Source organism: Vanellus vanellus, assembly GCF_965231255.1.
Source record: "Vanellus vanellus genome assembly, chromosome: 8".
Classification (NCBI taxonomy): Eukaryota; Metazoa; Chordata; class Aves; order Charadriiformes; family Charadriidae; genus Vanellus; species Vanellus vanellus.
The window spans coordinates 25505116-25520046 of record NC_138913.1 but is presented as its reverse complement, the minus strand read 5'-3'; the positions used below and the strand labels follow the sequence as shown (position 1 = coordinate 25520046).

The 14931-nt window shown below is 42.8% G+C and overlaps 1 protein-coding gene across 1 annotated transcript in view; it reads left to right on the top strand.

The window, feature by feature from the left end:
- Nucleotides 1-14931, top strand: part of YEATS2 (YEATS domain containing 2) — a gene marked incomplete at its 5' end in the record, with an annotated part of 48395 nt that overhangs the window by 16545 nt on the left and 16919 nt on the right. Inside the window, 9 exons of the mRNA XM_082486934.1 lie at nt 299-538; nt 2443-2601; nt 4985-5088; nt 7656-7763; nt 8860-9033; nt 10245-10503; nt 11279-11440; nt 13009-13121; nt 14196-14351. Of these exons, the coding sequence (XP_082343060.1) occupies nt 299-538; nt 2443-2601; nt 4985-5088; nt 7656-7763; nt 8860-9033; nt 10245-10503; nt 11279-11440; nt 13009-13121; nt 14196-14351 (1475 nt within the window). The remainder of the gene's footprint in view (nt 1-298; nt 539-2442; nt 2602-4984; nt 5089-7655; nt 7764-8859; nt 9034-10244; nt 10504-11278; nt 11441-13008; nt 13122-14195; nt 14352-14931) is intronic.

Sequence of the window (14931 nt, the reverse complement as noted above, 5' to 3'; positions counted from 1 at the left end):
TGGTTAATGGAAAGGTCATTCCAAGAAAATGTGTAAGAAGTGGCTGGCCACCTGCTGCAGCGGAACAGGCAGTGCATGGTAGCATTTTGTTCTTCTGTTCACAGACAAACAGCTGCGCAGGAGGAACCCCCTTCCCCTCATTCTCCCCATTTGGCGCTGCCCACCAGTTGCTTTTCCTTTCTTCCTTCCTTCGAGACCATGTTTGTCATACCCGAGTTTTGTTTGTGTAGAGAAGCACAGTAAGGAATTAGATATCTCAGCCTAAGAACTATTTCTCTTCTTTTCCCTTTTTAATCAGGATTCCCTGGGAATGCTGAAACCGAAAGACATGCCACGTTTTATTCCCTGCCATCTTCGATAGAACGGACTCCCACCAAGTTAGCCACACAGAAAGTTGCCTTTGGCTCTCATGGAAATTCAGCCTTTCAACCCATTGCAGCTAGCTGTAAAATAGTGCCTCAAGGTCAGAGTCCAAGCCCTGCAGAGTCGCCAGGAAAATCCTTCCAGCCTATCACCATGAGTTGCAAGATTGTATCAGGTGAATGTTAGTTTACCTATGTGAGTGCTTCACCCTGGAAAACAAGAGATTGAACCAGTTGGGCTTGTTCTGCGTCCTTCCCCTGATTTCCTGCCAATGTGTGAACATCAGGCAGTAGGATACTCTAGAATAAGGAGCTAAATGCACTTCTTAATGTTCAAGGAAAAAAAATACAGGTGTGAAATGCTTCACATCAGATCAACAGCAGGATGAGAGCTGTTCTCTCCCTGTTCTTGAATGCCTTTAAGTATGAAAATGATAGTCTTTAACTGGACTGCTATCCACAGAAAGGCCCAGGCAAGGACACATCTTCCATGTGCTGTATTTGTATGTGGGAAGAAGCTGTTCTTCTCCCTCACACTTTCAGACGGCTGGGATGGATTAAGATGAAATTTTTTTTCTGATTATTGGGCAAATAATTAGGGTCAACCTTGTAGACTCAGTTGATCCCTCTGATACTTGCAATATCTCCTCAAATGGAACAGCTTTGGTATTCCTCTTCCGAAAGTCCACCCTCTGTTGGATTAAATTGTCAGCTGACTGCAGTGAGCAATGTGATCTCTTTTGACAGCTTCCAAACCAAATATGGTCAAGGTGCTGTTTACTTATTTCACTTATAGACCCTTCCCTGCCTGGGCACGATACCATCCACTGGGTGATGCTTTACATCAGAAAGTTTTAATGTGCAGCTCACCGTGTCACATGCTGTGAAGCTGAAAGATGACCTCTTACATCCCTTCATTTTCTGGTATTCAGGGCAGAGAGGACGAAACACCAGCTGTCAGTATGTGTGGTTTCTGGTGATCTGCTCCCAAATAATTTTCCTCAAGTTTGTCTGGTTTGTTGGGTGTTTTTTATTAAATTTCAGTATTTTTTCCTTGACATCTTAGAACTGTACTCAGGCTGATTTACATTTGAACCTATGCCAAGCGCTTTCTTCTGTCTTAATAAGCTCTTCTCTTGATCTTCTTTTCCCAAGGCTTCCCAGAAAGCAAGAATTAGAGGGGCCATCCTGTCTTTCTTAAAATCCTTGGACTATTCTCTGTTTATCTTTGCTATTTAAATGTTTCCCTGCTAAATATTTTTCCAAGGTTCTGCTGAGAAGCATCACCCTTTTCAGATTTCAAAAGCAGTTTATAAGATATAAGGGATTTTATTTGATCAGCATTTATGTTCCATTTTAATTGTCAATCACTGCCAAGAAAGCAGATTAATAGGCAGTTGAAGCTTAGTGTGCTTGCTGCCATCTCTTTTCTCTGATCACTTCCTTGCCTGTCCTTTTCTCTGCATTTCTTGTTTAGCCCCTGATGCAGCTTTTTTTCTTCTCTAGTTTTTCTCTCTCCTGGTCCTCTTACCCAGAAGTTGCACGTTTTACAGTTTGCTTTCAAGGGCTTCTGCTGTAGTGAGAGCAGTAGAGAGACAAGAGCATTCGTGCCTGTCTGAAGGCTGCTGTATCACACAGCCTTTTTATGTGAACCGCTTGGTTCCTGTCTCTGAATGCTTGTATCATGCGCTCCACAAGGGAAAGAGAGCTCCTGTCAAAGAGCTTAGCTCTCTTTCTTCATCTCCTTGGATGGACTGGTCTTGGTAGTGAGAACGGTTTAGGTAGGAAACCTTAGGATTCAGGAACAGACCAGATGGCTTCTCAAGGTCCCTTTTGAACTCTGCTTGTCCTGGTAGGCAGAGAATGACCAGGGTAGGTATGAGCCATAGTGCTTTATGTCCCTTCTCCTTTCCTTCTGTCTCCTCTTTCCTTCTCCAAGTCCTGTGATCTCGCTCAGGCTGGGAATTGCATCCTCAAAAAATGTTCATTCTCTAAGCCATTTAAGTAAGTACTACTATTGCTGTATTTTTATGTTCTTGCAATATTTACAAGATAGAAGCATTGGACTTTTTTTCTTAAGGTTCTCCAATATCGACCCCTAGTCCATCTCCGCTACCTCGTACCCCAACCTCCACTCCGGTGCACATGAAGCAAGGCTCTGCTAGTTCAGTCATTAATAATCCGTATATTATTGTGGACAAGCCTGGACAGATGGTTGGAGCAGCAGCCACAAGCACAGGTGTGTAGTGTGATCACAGAAGGCAGTGGCTTAGTCTTACCCATTCAAGTTTATTCTCCCTTTAAAATGATTAGTATAATAACAGTATTTCAGCTTGTAAAGATGGAAAAGTACTCGCAAAGAAAGAGGGAGGTATTGTTGGTTTGCACAGCTGGCCAATATAACATGGTTAAGGGTATTCTCAGACTTTAACATAACTTTCTTTAGGAAACAGCACATGGTGTAAGGCAAATTGAATTCATAGATACCTCTTCAAAGAGGGCCTGTTCTTTGCAGGCACAAAGGGAAGGGGAGAAATTAATGTAGACTGTGGTGCACAGAGATTTAAACAGAAACAGTGCACAGGTGGTTGGGTGAGGACTGTGTTGCGGATATGGGCAAAAAGTGTGGAGAGCTTGCAGCAACTTACAGATCAGTCTTAAGTTCCAGTGTACGGTGCTCTAGATGTGTTGAAACGGTTGAGTAGACCCGGGTTACTAAGAGAACAGCCACGCTAGTTTCTGTTGCTGCTCTCAACTTCTAGCTGATCTGATTCCACATGGTTTGGATTCCTCTAACTGGATTCCCTTGGTGCTTCAATGGTGACAAAAGCCTGGGATCAGGGTGGGAGGACGACTGAAATGCAGGAGATGGATGATGGGTATGGGAGTCAACTGGTAGTCTTTGTGCTGGGGCTGGAGGAAAGTTCACTTGAAAGTCATTTATTTGTTGTGATTTGTGGCCAAGAACTGCTGTCTATTTAAAAACACACTTGTTTGTGTATGTGTGTGCTTGCCAGCGTCTTGGAAGGATACTCAGAGCCATGTGGTGAACTGCAGCGTCCATGTAACATGCAAACCGTTCTCTGGGCATGGTTGGAAGGTGCAAAAATTCTTCTCTTAATAATGGTTCTTCCTCTTGTCTGAAGGAATACAGCTGTCATGTTCATTTTAACTTCATCACAGAGGGACTTGGTAGGGGGAGCATAGTCGCAGTTGAATTTTTTAAAGTGTTTTGGGGCTTTCTTGGTAACACTGAAGCTTCTTCACCAATAGGGTGGGTTTTTTTGTTTGGTTGGGCGTTTTCTGTCTTTTCTTTCCTGTTTCTTCCTTACCTCCAGCCTGACTGTCTGCTCTGCATATGTGGTTTATCATGGTTTGGGTAACCTTTATGTTCTCCTAGTAGAGGTTTGTACATGGAGGATAGGATCTGTAGATGCACCAGAGGGTTTGGACATATGAGTCTTAACTCCACTAAAGGTGCAGTTTCCCACCACAGTAGTGTGATGTGAGTACAGACTGGCCTGGAAGAAACTGCCTGCTGCCTCTCCCTCCCCTGCACTCCTGCCGCTTCCCCTGTCCCCTGCATGAGTCAGAGCAGAAAATTAATACCATCCCCTCCACAAATTGAGCTTTGTCAGATAGCCTCATCACCAGACCCTATACGAGGGAGCAAGAGAGAATGTGGAACTGGCTTTTTAGCAAAAGCAGCCAGGCTGGATTGAGTGTAATGTGATATTACAGACGAAGTCACAGATCATATTGAAAAAGAGGGCCAGGATCTGAAACTTCATGCTCTACGAAATCCAGCCTTCCCAAACCCCGTTATTGCAAGAAATGGCTGCTCGTTTACTTTTAAATTTAAGTGTGGATTGTAGTACAGCTGTGTACAAACATTTGCATCTCTTAAATGAAACTAACAAACCAAAACAACAGCAGTAACAAAACTGCTCCTCAGCAGCAGTGTTGTTTACATGCTCTGATAACGCAGGGTAAGTTTACCACTGCACCCCCATCCATCTCGGGGGGTCAGGAGAGTGCTGTGGCACACGTCTCTGTATGATGATTTTGCAAGAGCAGTCTTGTGCAGACAGAGGAGCCTATGACTTCATTCCCTATTTCTGTTTCTTCCTTTTCCCTCCATCACTTGGTCCCTTCCTCTTATTACTCCTCCCTTTGTCTCCCTCCTTTTTTCTGGCCTTCCTTTTCCATCCCACTCCAACCTCCTCCAGGCCTTCCCCATGCCAGTGTCTGAGGCTCAGAGGGCTTATGGGCAGTGGAAGGTGTTATATCTGCAGCAGCAAATTCTCACTGACAGCTCATTTACTGTCCTAATTTCACATATTCACACCTCCAGCAGATATCCTCAGCCACCCAGGAAGGTGCCTGACCATTTGTTTTCAAGAAACGGAGCTCTGAGCCGAGAGTACCTTCTCTGGGGCATGAATTCAGCAGGTGGAAATTCGGTAGTGGATTTGTTTTGTGCCCATGCCAACTCCCAGCAGTGTACCTCATGGAGAATACAGAGTCAAAATGCAATACTTCTTGTTAGAAGAGGTTTCATGTGTTCAGTGGCACCACTCCCCGTCCCTCACCCGACATCTGCTTTATTTCCCGATACGCAGGGAGCCCAACCAGCAAACTGACCAGTGTTTGTCAGGCCTCTCATGGAACTGGATCTCCTGTATCAAAGACCCATGGGAGCAGTTTTGTCACCTCAGCTGTCAAGGTAATGTTCTCATTAGGTGCGTACTTTCCATTTAAAATCCAGCTTTCTATTAAGAAGGGCTTTTTAGTATTGTCAGTTCTGCATTTCAGGCAAGTTCTTTTGTTTGTCATTTCATAAGGTTTACTTGTGTATAACAGATGGAGCCATATAAGAACATGGTTATACAAGATGATAGTGTCACTTTGTGCAGCTGTGCTTTGATTTGCCTACACCTGTTAAAGACACTGCTCTCTTGTTTCTCTGCAAGGAAATCCATGGAGGGCATAACTCTCAAAGTGTCTAATCTTTCAAAAATGCTCTTTTGTAGCTGACTTTGATCTTCTTCACTTTGTTAGTGACAGTATGCGATTAAACCAGAGGTGTCTACCTCAAAACCTTCACTCTGTTCATTATTTTTGTGCAGCAGCTGTTCTTAGCAGCCTGAAAATAGCTCATTTAGTAGCTTTACAGCTGCCTGCATTTAGAAAAATGTTTGTGTAAACAGTGGAGTAACCAAATGTGCAAACAAACAGTGATGAATAGGGTTCATGCTTCTAATCTGCAAAGCCCAAAAGGTACAGAGCTGAACGGTCTCACATAAAATCTCTCCCACATCTTGTACTAGAAAGGATATTTCTGGCAGGCAAGTGGTGGCAGTGAGCTCTTTCTGAAAGCAGCTGGTGGGTGTGCTGCTGAAAACAGGAGCGTTTCCCTGGCTCCAAGTCACAAGAATATTAATTCTGGATATGGTGGGGGCGAAAGGTTTGCCAGTGAGCCTGCAGAGAGCAAATCACTTCGCATTTGGAACTGAAATACTTCCTGTGTCTGTTAGGGGAAAAGTGTTGAAGATTGCTGTCTGAAGCAATTACTCCAAAGTAGCATTTTGAGTGTCAGGTGTGCAGCTGTTCAGCTTTTAAAAGCCTGTCTGCTCAGATGGATTTCACTTAACTATGTTGAAAACCATGCGTTAGTCTTTATTTTTCACTGATTTGGGGCAGTTCTTCCTGAAAGATTTTAAATGAGTCAAAGTAGGCACGTGTCGTTAGTAACAGTTGAATTGTTTATTTCCAGGGCAAAGTTAAAAACTGAATTTATTTAAAAAAATACAAAAATCAGAGCTCTGTAAACAGAAATGTATTTTGATTTATGACTCTGTGCCTTCTGGATGGTGGAAAGGCTGTAGTTTTATGGTTTCTTTAAAGAGGATGTTGTAGCATGATATTACAGCTTGTGCTTAACTGACCACTTCTCATCTCCTCACTGAGTGCTCGTTTTCTCTGTATATTTTTTTAATGACTTAAGGCTGTGTTTTTTCAGTCACTTTAAAATGTCTCATATGCATTCTGCTGTTGAGAGGACTAGTTACGCCTCTAGCCTTGTCTTCACACCTTCCCCCCCATTTGCTACCAGTTGTCTGCTCTGGTTCACCACACCGCTAAACAACAGATCCAGTTGAAAACTAACCTGTTTTCAGCCATGTGTGTCAGCACAAGGAAGACAGCAGGAGTATTAGGTTAAGAGTCTGAGTGCTTGCTTTCTGGTCACAACCCAACCCGAGGATGGGCCAAGTAATTGTGAAACCGTGGCTTTGGAGTTCACATTGATTGTAAAAGAATATAATTATTTGAATTAAACAAAACATAAATGTAACAAACTTCCTCAAATGCATTTCACTTCTCTACCAGCCTCAGGTCCAGGAATGCCAGGTGCATGATTTTGCACGTGTGGAAATGTTTTTTACACCTTTTAGTTAGATAGCCTCACTTTTTCTGCCAAATGGTGAGTTCTGCCTGGAAACACTATGAGCCATCAGGTCTTTCTAGTTACAGGAGAACAAAAATTCATCCAAGAGAATTTTGCTTGCAGATTTAAATTGAACATTCTTTTTTTTCCCCTCCTTAACTTGTTTCTTCTTACATTTTCTTCTCTCTCTGAGATTGTGTGTAGAATCACAGAATGATTGAGGTTGGGAGGGACCTCTGGAGATCATTTAGTCCAACTTGCCTGCTCAAAACAGGGTCAACTAGAGCAGGTTGCTCAGGAATTTATCCAGTTGGGTTTTGAGTATCTCCAAGGCTGGAGAGTCCACAGCCTCTCTGGGCAACCTGTTCCAGTGTTTGATCACCATTAAATGAAAATAAATAAATCTTATAATAAAACAGAATTTTCTGTGTTTCAATTTGTGCCTGTTGGCTCTTGGTCTTTCATTGGATACTATTGAGCGTTGTCTGACTCGGTCTTCTTTACACCTTCCCATCAGGTATTTATATGCATTAATAAGATCCCCTCTCAGCCTACTTGAATTTTACAGCTCTGAAATGCAAACTCGCAAACGAGTCGATTTCTTGTGTATGATATGGTAAGAAACCGTTACTGCTGTTGGAGATGTAACTTTCCAAATAAAATTTGCTTTGTAGGTTGTAGTAAGTATGTTACACTCCTTTTACTTAAGCGCTGACTGACTTTGTAAATGGCTTTTGGTAATTTAGGACTGCCCCAATGCTCCATGTTACCCTTTAGCAATCATTTGTTTTATTTCTTGTGTTGGACGTTTCACCAATGTTTGTGCTATGTCTTCCTGTTTGCAGCAGGAGGATTCTCTGTTTGCCACCATGCCACCTCTTTGTCCTATCGGGAGTCATTCCAAGGTGCAAAGCCCCAAATCGGTCACTGGAGGACTTGGAGCTTTTACAAAGGTATTCCTCTTGGCTTTTGTGCCGGGACAAGATGCCCCATAGTGCTATTTCATGCTGACTTGTGCCACAAACCATGTAACTTCCAGTGCATATAAAACTATTACTGTCACCAGTGTGTCTTGCTGCCAAGAGCTCTCTAGCACTTCTCAAAAAATGTATCTTGTTTTCTTTTCTTTTCCCATGGCTTTGCTGTTCCTGTGATCTTTCTTTCTGTCTTCTCTTTAAGCCTTTCTTGTTTTTCTTTGAATCACTGTCATATTGAGGCTGGTAGTTTTTAAAGCTATTTTAAGTGGGATACAGTAAAAGTAAACTGGGGTAGATTTGTCAGGCATTTCTTGAAAAATCTTATAGAGATTTCTGACTGTCAGATGTTGCCACTTGTGAGTTCATTTCCATAAAAGTTACCATCCAGAGTTTAAAGTTGTTTCTGGCAATATTAGGGTGATCCAAGTAAAAGGTGGAAGAACGCTTCCTGCCAGTTATGGTACCTACAGCAATCTAATGCAAAAAAAAAACCCAGCTTTTCTTGAGTTGCTGGCTGTAGGGATTAGATTTAGGGCCTTTCCCATTGAAGCATAAAACATTAGCACAAGAGAAAAATAGCAGCTATAATAATTTACAATATCTATAGCTATAATATTGGTTATAATTTTGCAGGATAGAAAAAAAAAAAAGAAGTTTAGAACATGTTCTCAGCAGGAAGGTGCCTAGCAATTGGAAACCTTAAATTGTTCTGGCTCCTTCCCGAGATGTGGGGACTGAAGAAGTAGTCAGGTCTGGCTGTGTCCATCGTTAATATGGCTACTAGTTATAATGTTAGTAGTGATTTCTGTGATTCTCTAATTTCTGTGAGCACCTCTCAAATTTGGAATGTTCTGTAAATACAGACACCCCCATCACACACTTTTGTGTTGGGAGTAGCCCTCACGTTGGAGCTGAGATAGAGAGTGCACCTGGTACTGTGTAAGAACCACATCTGAGTTTACTGACTGTTGTCTGCCCTTTCTTGCAGACAGGCTGTTCCAGAAATGCTCCCCAGTTATTTAAAGGTGTTTGTTTACATTTGTTTTTTTTTTTTATTTCTCCTATTTAAAAGGTGATAATAAAGCAGGAGCCAGGAGAGCTGCCCCAGCAACCTCAGCTCCCAGCGACAGCGACAACCACGCAGACCTCTGTGCAGCAGTATGTCACTGTAAAAGGGAGCCACATGTTAGCCTTGTCACCGCAGAAGCCGGTTGTGAGCACAGGCGAGGGGACGGTGCAGTCTAAGGTATGAGGGGTGTACTCGGGCATCTTTGGTGTGATGTAAGCTGACTTTCTTGTGGTTTCATTGCAACACCTCATGCTTCTCTCGGGGGTGTAGGGTTGCTTCTGTCTCAGACCCAGACAGCAGCACCATGGTTAGCTGGTTTCCCCGTGTGCACAGAGTCTCACATCATGCTCACCTGTAGTCCCGGAGAAGGGAGCAGGGTGAGGAGGCACTATTGCATTTCGTTGTGTACAGGGAACATCTCCCACTTTGTCTAACCCATCGCAACGGTGGGGTGGGGGGTATTTCTGAACTGGAGCCTGTCAACCCAGAAAGTTGGCTGCCATCAACAGCTCTTGCTGAAACTCATCCAGGTCTTTCTGCAAGAGGAGGCAAATTCTTTCTTTGGACAACAGGCCTGAAATGAAAAAGAACAGGACAAATAGGAAATGGGGTGGAGGCTGAGCCAGAACTAATATGAGATGGAAGCAGTCCTACTTGAGTGGAAACCCAAGTGTTTTATTGTAGGAGTCTGTGCCAAGGCAGCGCTGCTATGGCAGGAGTGACGCAGCTTCTGAGAAGGCACGGTAACTGTGCGGTGACAAGATGACAGATGTGTCAGAAATTGTCTCCATTCTTGCCTGTTTCCATTGTGGATAGAGTCAAATCATGTGCCAAGCACAAGAGACTACATACAGAGCTTTCACTTTTGCATAAGTAAATATATATTTGCATTTGCAACAGTTCATTGTCCTTTTTAATGCTTGTTTGAGCAGTATGCAAACTTGTGTTTGCCTGCAGTTATTATCAACACATAAAATTCAAGCACTTTGTGGATTCTGCTTTGAGGTCATAGTTTTCCCAGGGAGTCTGTTCCCATGAATGTGTTGAAACTCAATTTCTGGATCTCTGTGCTTTGCCAAGGCAAGTTTTATCTTCGGTTGGAATTAAGCCCTTGCTTATATATCAGAAAAAAATGGAAGTGCCCTATAATTTGTATGTACTTAATCTTTTGTGGGTGCTCTGAAATCTCGGTTGTGTTTAACAGTTTATCTTTTTACTTGGGATTGGCCTCTTGCCAATTTAATTTTGTTTCTGAATGAATAGCTTTTATACGTGACTAGACACGTATAAAGTGTCCTGAAATGTCTAGAGATGGAGGAAGCATACCAGGTAGAATTCACATGGTTGCCCTTGCCAGCAGCACATCATCCAATACTTATTTGTTGCAGGTTGTTGGCGTTCCAGTTGGTTCTGCTTTGCAGTCGACAGTGAAACAAGCAGTGGCTATCAGTGGTGGCCAGATACTTGTGGCAAAATCTAGCTCTTCGGTAGCAAAGGCTGTTGGTCCGAAGCAGGTTGTGACTCAAGGTGTAGCCAAAGCCATCGTGAGTGGAGGTGGAGGGACAATTGTTGCTCAGCCTGTGCAGACTATAACAAAGGCGCAAGTTTCTTCCACAGGTGCTCAGAAAAGTACATCTCAAGGCTCAGGTAGGGTAATTTTGCACCTTGTTAATAGCTCATGATGGGTAGACTTTGGGGTTCTATGATGATTTCTTCAACTGCGAAATAGCTACGTGTGACTGAAAAACTTCAAAATGAGTAGAGGTCTATAGGGAAATTCAGGCTGACTGTGATTAGTAATAATGAAAACGTTAACTCATTATCTGTAAAATGGAAGAAGGAGCACAAGTACTTTAAAAGATGCTGTGTTCTGTGAGTGGGGGTCAGGCAGATATGCTGGGGAATGTGCTAGAGACCTAGCAGATTTTGTGGAGCCAGATCTCAGATTTTTGCAGATCATTGTAGTCCTTAGATGCTCACAAGGGCTCCACATAAATCCAACCAACAAGAGCCAAACTGTCCCTACTGCATCTTCACATCTTCCCCAGTGGTTACAGTTACAAGAGCTGGGGCAGAAGCACCCAGCCTGCTTCTGCACACAGCTGGCACGTTAGCTCAGGCTCTGGACTGCTTGAAAGGTGCCGTATGGCCCCTAGACTCAAGTAAGCCTGTAGAGCCCATGGCTGTGCTGCTTTGGCATGCAACTGTAAGTGGCACTGCACGCAGAGAGGGTTTTTTTCCGATCTGTTCAGAGTGCCTGTGCATCACTGGTGGAGTTAATCTGCAGTTAGGCCAGCTAAGACTGGATTATCAAAGGCTAGCTGCCTGTGACTCCTAGTTGTTTCATCCTGTGCAGATTTCAGTGCGTACTGCTTTCTGCTAACATTAGTTTTATTTTAATTTTTTTATTCTTTCTTTCTAGTGATGGCTACACTGCAGTTACCAGCCACCAACCTGGCAAACTTGGCAAACTTACCACCAGGCACCAAACTGTACCTCACCACCAACAGCAAGAACCCTTCTGGGAAAGGGAAACTGCTTCTGATACCCCAAGGAGCCATACTGCGAGCCACAAATAATGCTAGTTAGTCTTGCAGGGAAATCTAATGAGTTAAATAATGTAATCACTGCATGATTAATATGTTTGGCATTTTTGCTATAAAGCATCCTGGTACTGCAGAAGTCAGTAATGGGATGGGTTTTCTTTGTTCAGAACAAATGTGGTATGTGGTGCTTTTTAAGACTGAGATCTCACAAGTGTCATCTGTTTTAGGTGAAACGCTTTTCATGCAGAGCTGTCAGTGTCTTTCTGTGCTGAAAGCAGACAGTGTAATTTTCCTCAAAATTCAGCAAAGGGCTATCTTTAACTCTTTGTTGTGATCTGTAGGAAGAGACAACTGCATTTTCGTGATGTAGAACCAAGGTGGATTTGAATGTAGTTGTGAAAGCTATTAAGTCATGGATTGACACCCTGGAGAAACTAGAAACATAAGAAATTGACTTTGAAAAGTACAAGATACTGTATCTGGAATGAGGGAAAGAAATGGTTTTGAATATTGATACTAGGTTTGGCCCTAAGCTGTTGAGATCAGCAGAAACCCTTTGTTGGTAATGGGCTTGTGAATCAAACTTTCTGTGAAATACCTGGAGAATAACATTGCTAAAATAGTTCCAATGAGAGATACTTTGTTTATAGTGTGCTATTGCTGTAGGGCAGAAATACTGAAGGTTTGGGACTCTGCAGAGGAAGAGTTTTGTTGTGAGCCTTCTCCAGAGTGCTCCTTTTGAGGCTGGGGGTTGGGAAGGGAAATGGATTGGTCGTAAACTTTTTGCTCCCTGTTCTGATCTTGGCAGTGAGGAAAAGGTATTATTCAGTTTAATATATAAGGCTGTAAATACCAGCAACATAGCAATAAAGTACGTGTCACTGAAAAGGTAATGAAAGTACCGTCTCGGTGAAGGTATCTGAGGGCTGTAAAACTGGTGATGGTAGCCCCGTTGCTTGAGATTTAGAGAGGCAGCTGGGGCAGTCCAACCTTGAGAAGGAAATAATCTCACAGACCTCGAGGAAGAGCAAATACTTGTGATTTTTATGACAGAGCCATAAGTACAGGTTTTTTATCCTTGTTTCTTAATGAGACACTGCAAAAAAGTCAGTGTTTGGTCTGTTCCTTCTGTAGGCAGAGCAATATCAGTGTTGCTGCAAATTACCACTGTTTGCTATCCATGATCTAATACTCTGTTAAGAAAATTGCATTGGAACAGCCAACAAAAGTAAAATTAAGAAGCCAGGGGGATTTAAAGTGTTTTAGGGATTTTGCTGCAGCTGCATTACCTGCAAAAGACTGTTCATGTGTTGGACAGCATCTTCTTTTGAGAGAAACTTCAAACCAGCCTGAAACGAGCTTTGCTTGCCCACCAGTCCTCCTTATTTACCCCATAGGCCCTTTCATTCCTGGCATTTGCTGAGTTATAAAAGACCGCAGCAGCACATCTGAACTGTGCTGTACTGGGTAGAAATGTTATTTAGTCGCGAAACATGTGGCAACAAGCATCTTGCAAAGTGTTTTCAATTACTTGTATATACAGGGACACTTTAGCAGCTGACAGTGTCTGGTTATCAAAGGGTCAAGCCTTTTCTTCTTGTTACAGGTCTCCAATCTGGTTCTTCTACAAATAGTGGAGGAGGAGGGACTCAAAGCACAAGCAGTAACTTGTCACAGCACCTCACCTATACATCCTACATCCTGAAGCAGACGCCCCAGGTTGGTGGTGTAAGCATCTTAATTAAAGTGTATCGACATTTCAGGCTGCAGTGGTGATATGTGGATATCCTGTGGCACATGAAACATTCTTGGACTATGGGATCTAGATCCTTTCTAACAACACGTGCTAACAACCTCTCCCCTCTGCCAGGCACCTCCTTTACCGCTTGCTGTTGCTATTGGCACATCTCTGCCCCTTATCTCCCCTTGCAGGGTGGTACCCTCGTGGCTCCTTGCAGGCTGAGAAAGCAGCACTGCGTAAGACCAGGGCAAGCAGTGGGTGGAGAAGAGACAGAGTCTCCAAAGGGTCTCCAAAATAAGAGAGGTGCTATGACAGAGATGAAGAGTTATCTTACACAGTAGGATGTGTAAGAGTTGGAGGAAAGCAGTAGAGATAGGACGATAAAGGAGAGTTATTGGACAGAAACAGCAAGGCTGAGTAAGGAAGAAAAATGAGAAAACAGAAAATTATGTCAAGGGGTCCATGTGTGATAGTGGGTGAATGAAGCCTCTGAAGGGTAGCAACTGAATACTGATGAGGAGAAGGAAGGGTGGCAAGGTCTCAGCTGGTAGGTTATTAGAGCACACACCTTCAGTTGCTGCTGCGTGTTGAGCTCTGACTATATAGCCTTTGTGGGGGAACTAAATATATTTTGAAGTGAGAAGGTGACAGAATGTCTCGATTTCTCTCTTTTTTTTTTTTTTCCTCACCCAGCAGTAGCCTTTCTAATCTTGCAACATTTCTTTCTGATGCTAAGCAACATTTGTCACAAAGAATAAACTTGAAGAGCATAAAGTGTGTTTAAATTTTAGTGGATGCTTCTGACAAGATAGGAAACGTATTGTGGCTTTTTCACCCCTTCCCTTGCATCAGAAAGTGGTGTTCTGCACCAAGAAGGCTGTGTTCTGCTCTTAGTGCAGAAGCATCCACTGTAATTAGCAGTGCCTTGTTTTTAGAAGATGAAATGTTGTTGCATTACAGCTACAGGATGTCCTATATTGACACTCTGAGATTTTTGTTGACTCTTAACTGTGTTTCAAAGTGCTGACCTCCCTAACTTATTTCTGGAGCAGGGCACCTTTCTGGTTGGCCAGCCTTCTCCTCAGAGTTCTGGGAAGCAGCTGACTCCGGCTTCAGTTGTTCAGGGCAGTGTAGGAGTTGGAGCATCTTCCACACAAGGACAAGCACTGAAAGTGATAACTGGACAGAAAACAGCTCTATTTACACAGGTAATGTGCAAATGATGTGGTTCTGTCTTACCAGTCAGCATTTTGTCAGATAAAGCATAGGAACCACAGCCACGGATTAGGAAAGCTTTTCATTTTGTAGTGGTTTGGTTTGGTTTGTCTTTTGTACAATTATGATGCTGGCTGTACTATGATAAGGAAAGCATATGAAGGCCTACTTTCATACGCAGATATTGGACCACAGTTTTCCAGCTTTATTTCTGTTCTCAAAGTGTGTCATCTGTAAGCTTGGGTTGCTAGTTTGTAAATGTGCTTTGGGATTTCTTAGTGAAATGGAATTAGAGAAGTGAATACAGTCAGGTGCAAAAATGTGCTTAAATATTTGAACCTTAGAAATGGGTCACCTGGTGAAGCTCTTAAAACCGTGACAGTTTTGATATCCCTCAAAGGTCCTTCTTTTAAAAACTACCAAGTGGTCCCTATGAAATTCAAACTCCCCAAGAGTGTTTTTAATTGATCATCCAAAATTCAAGATTGATAGGCATGTTTTTGCAAAGTCAACAGTTTGATAAAGTTTATTTCTGACGTGATAATTTTGTTCCAGCTATTATTGCCACAGTTT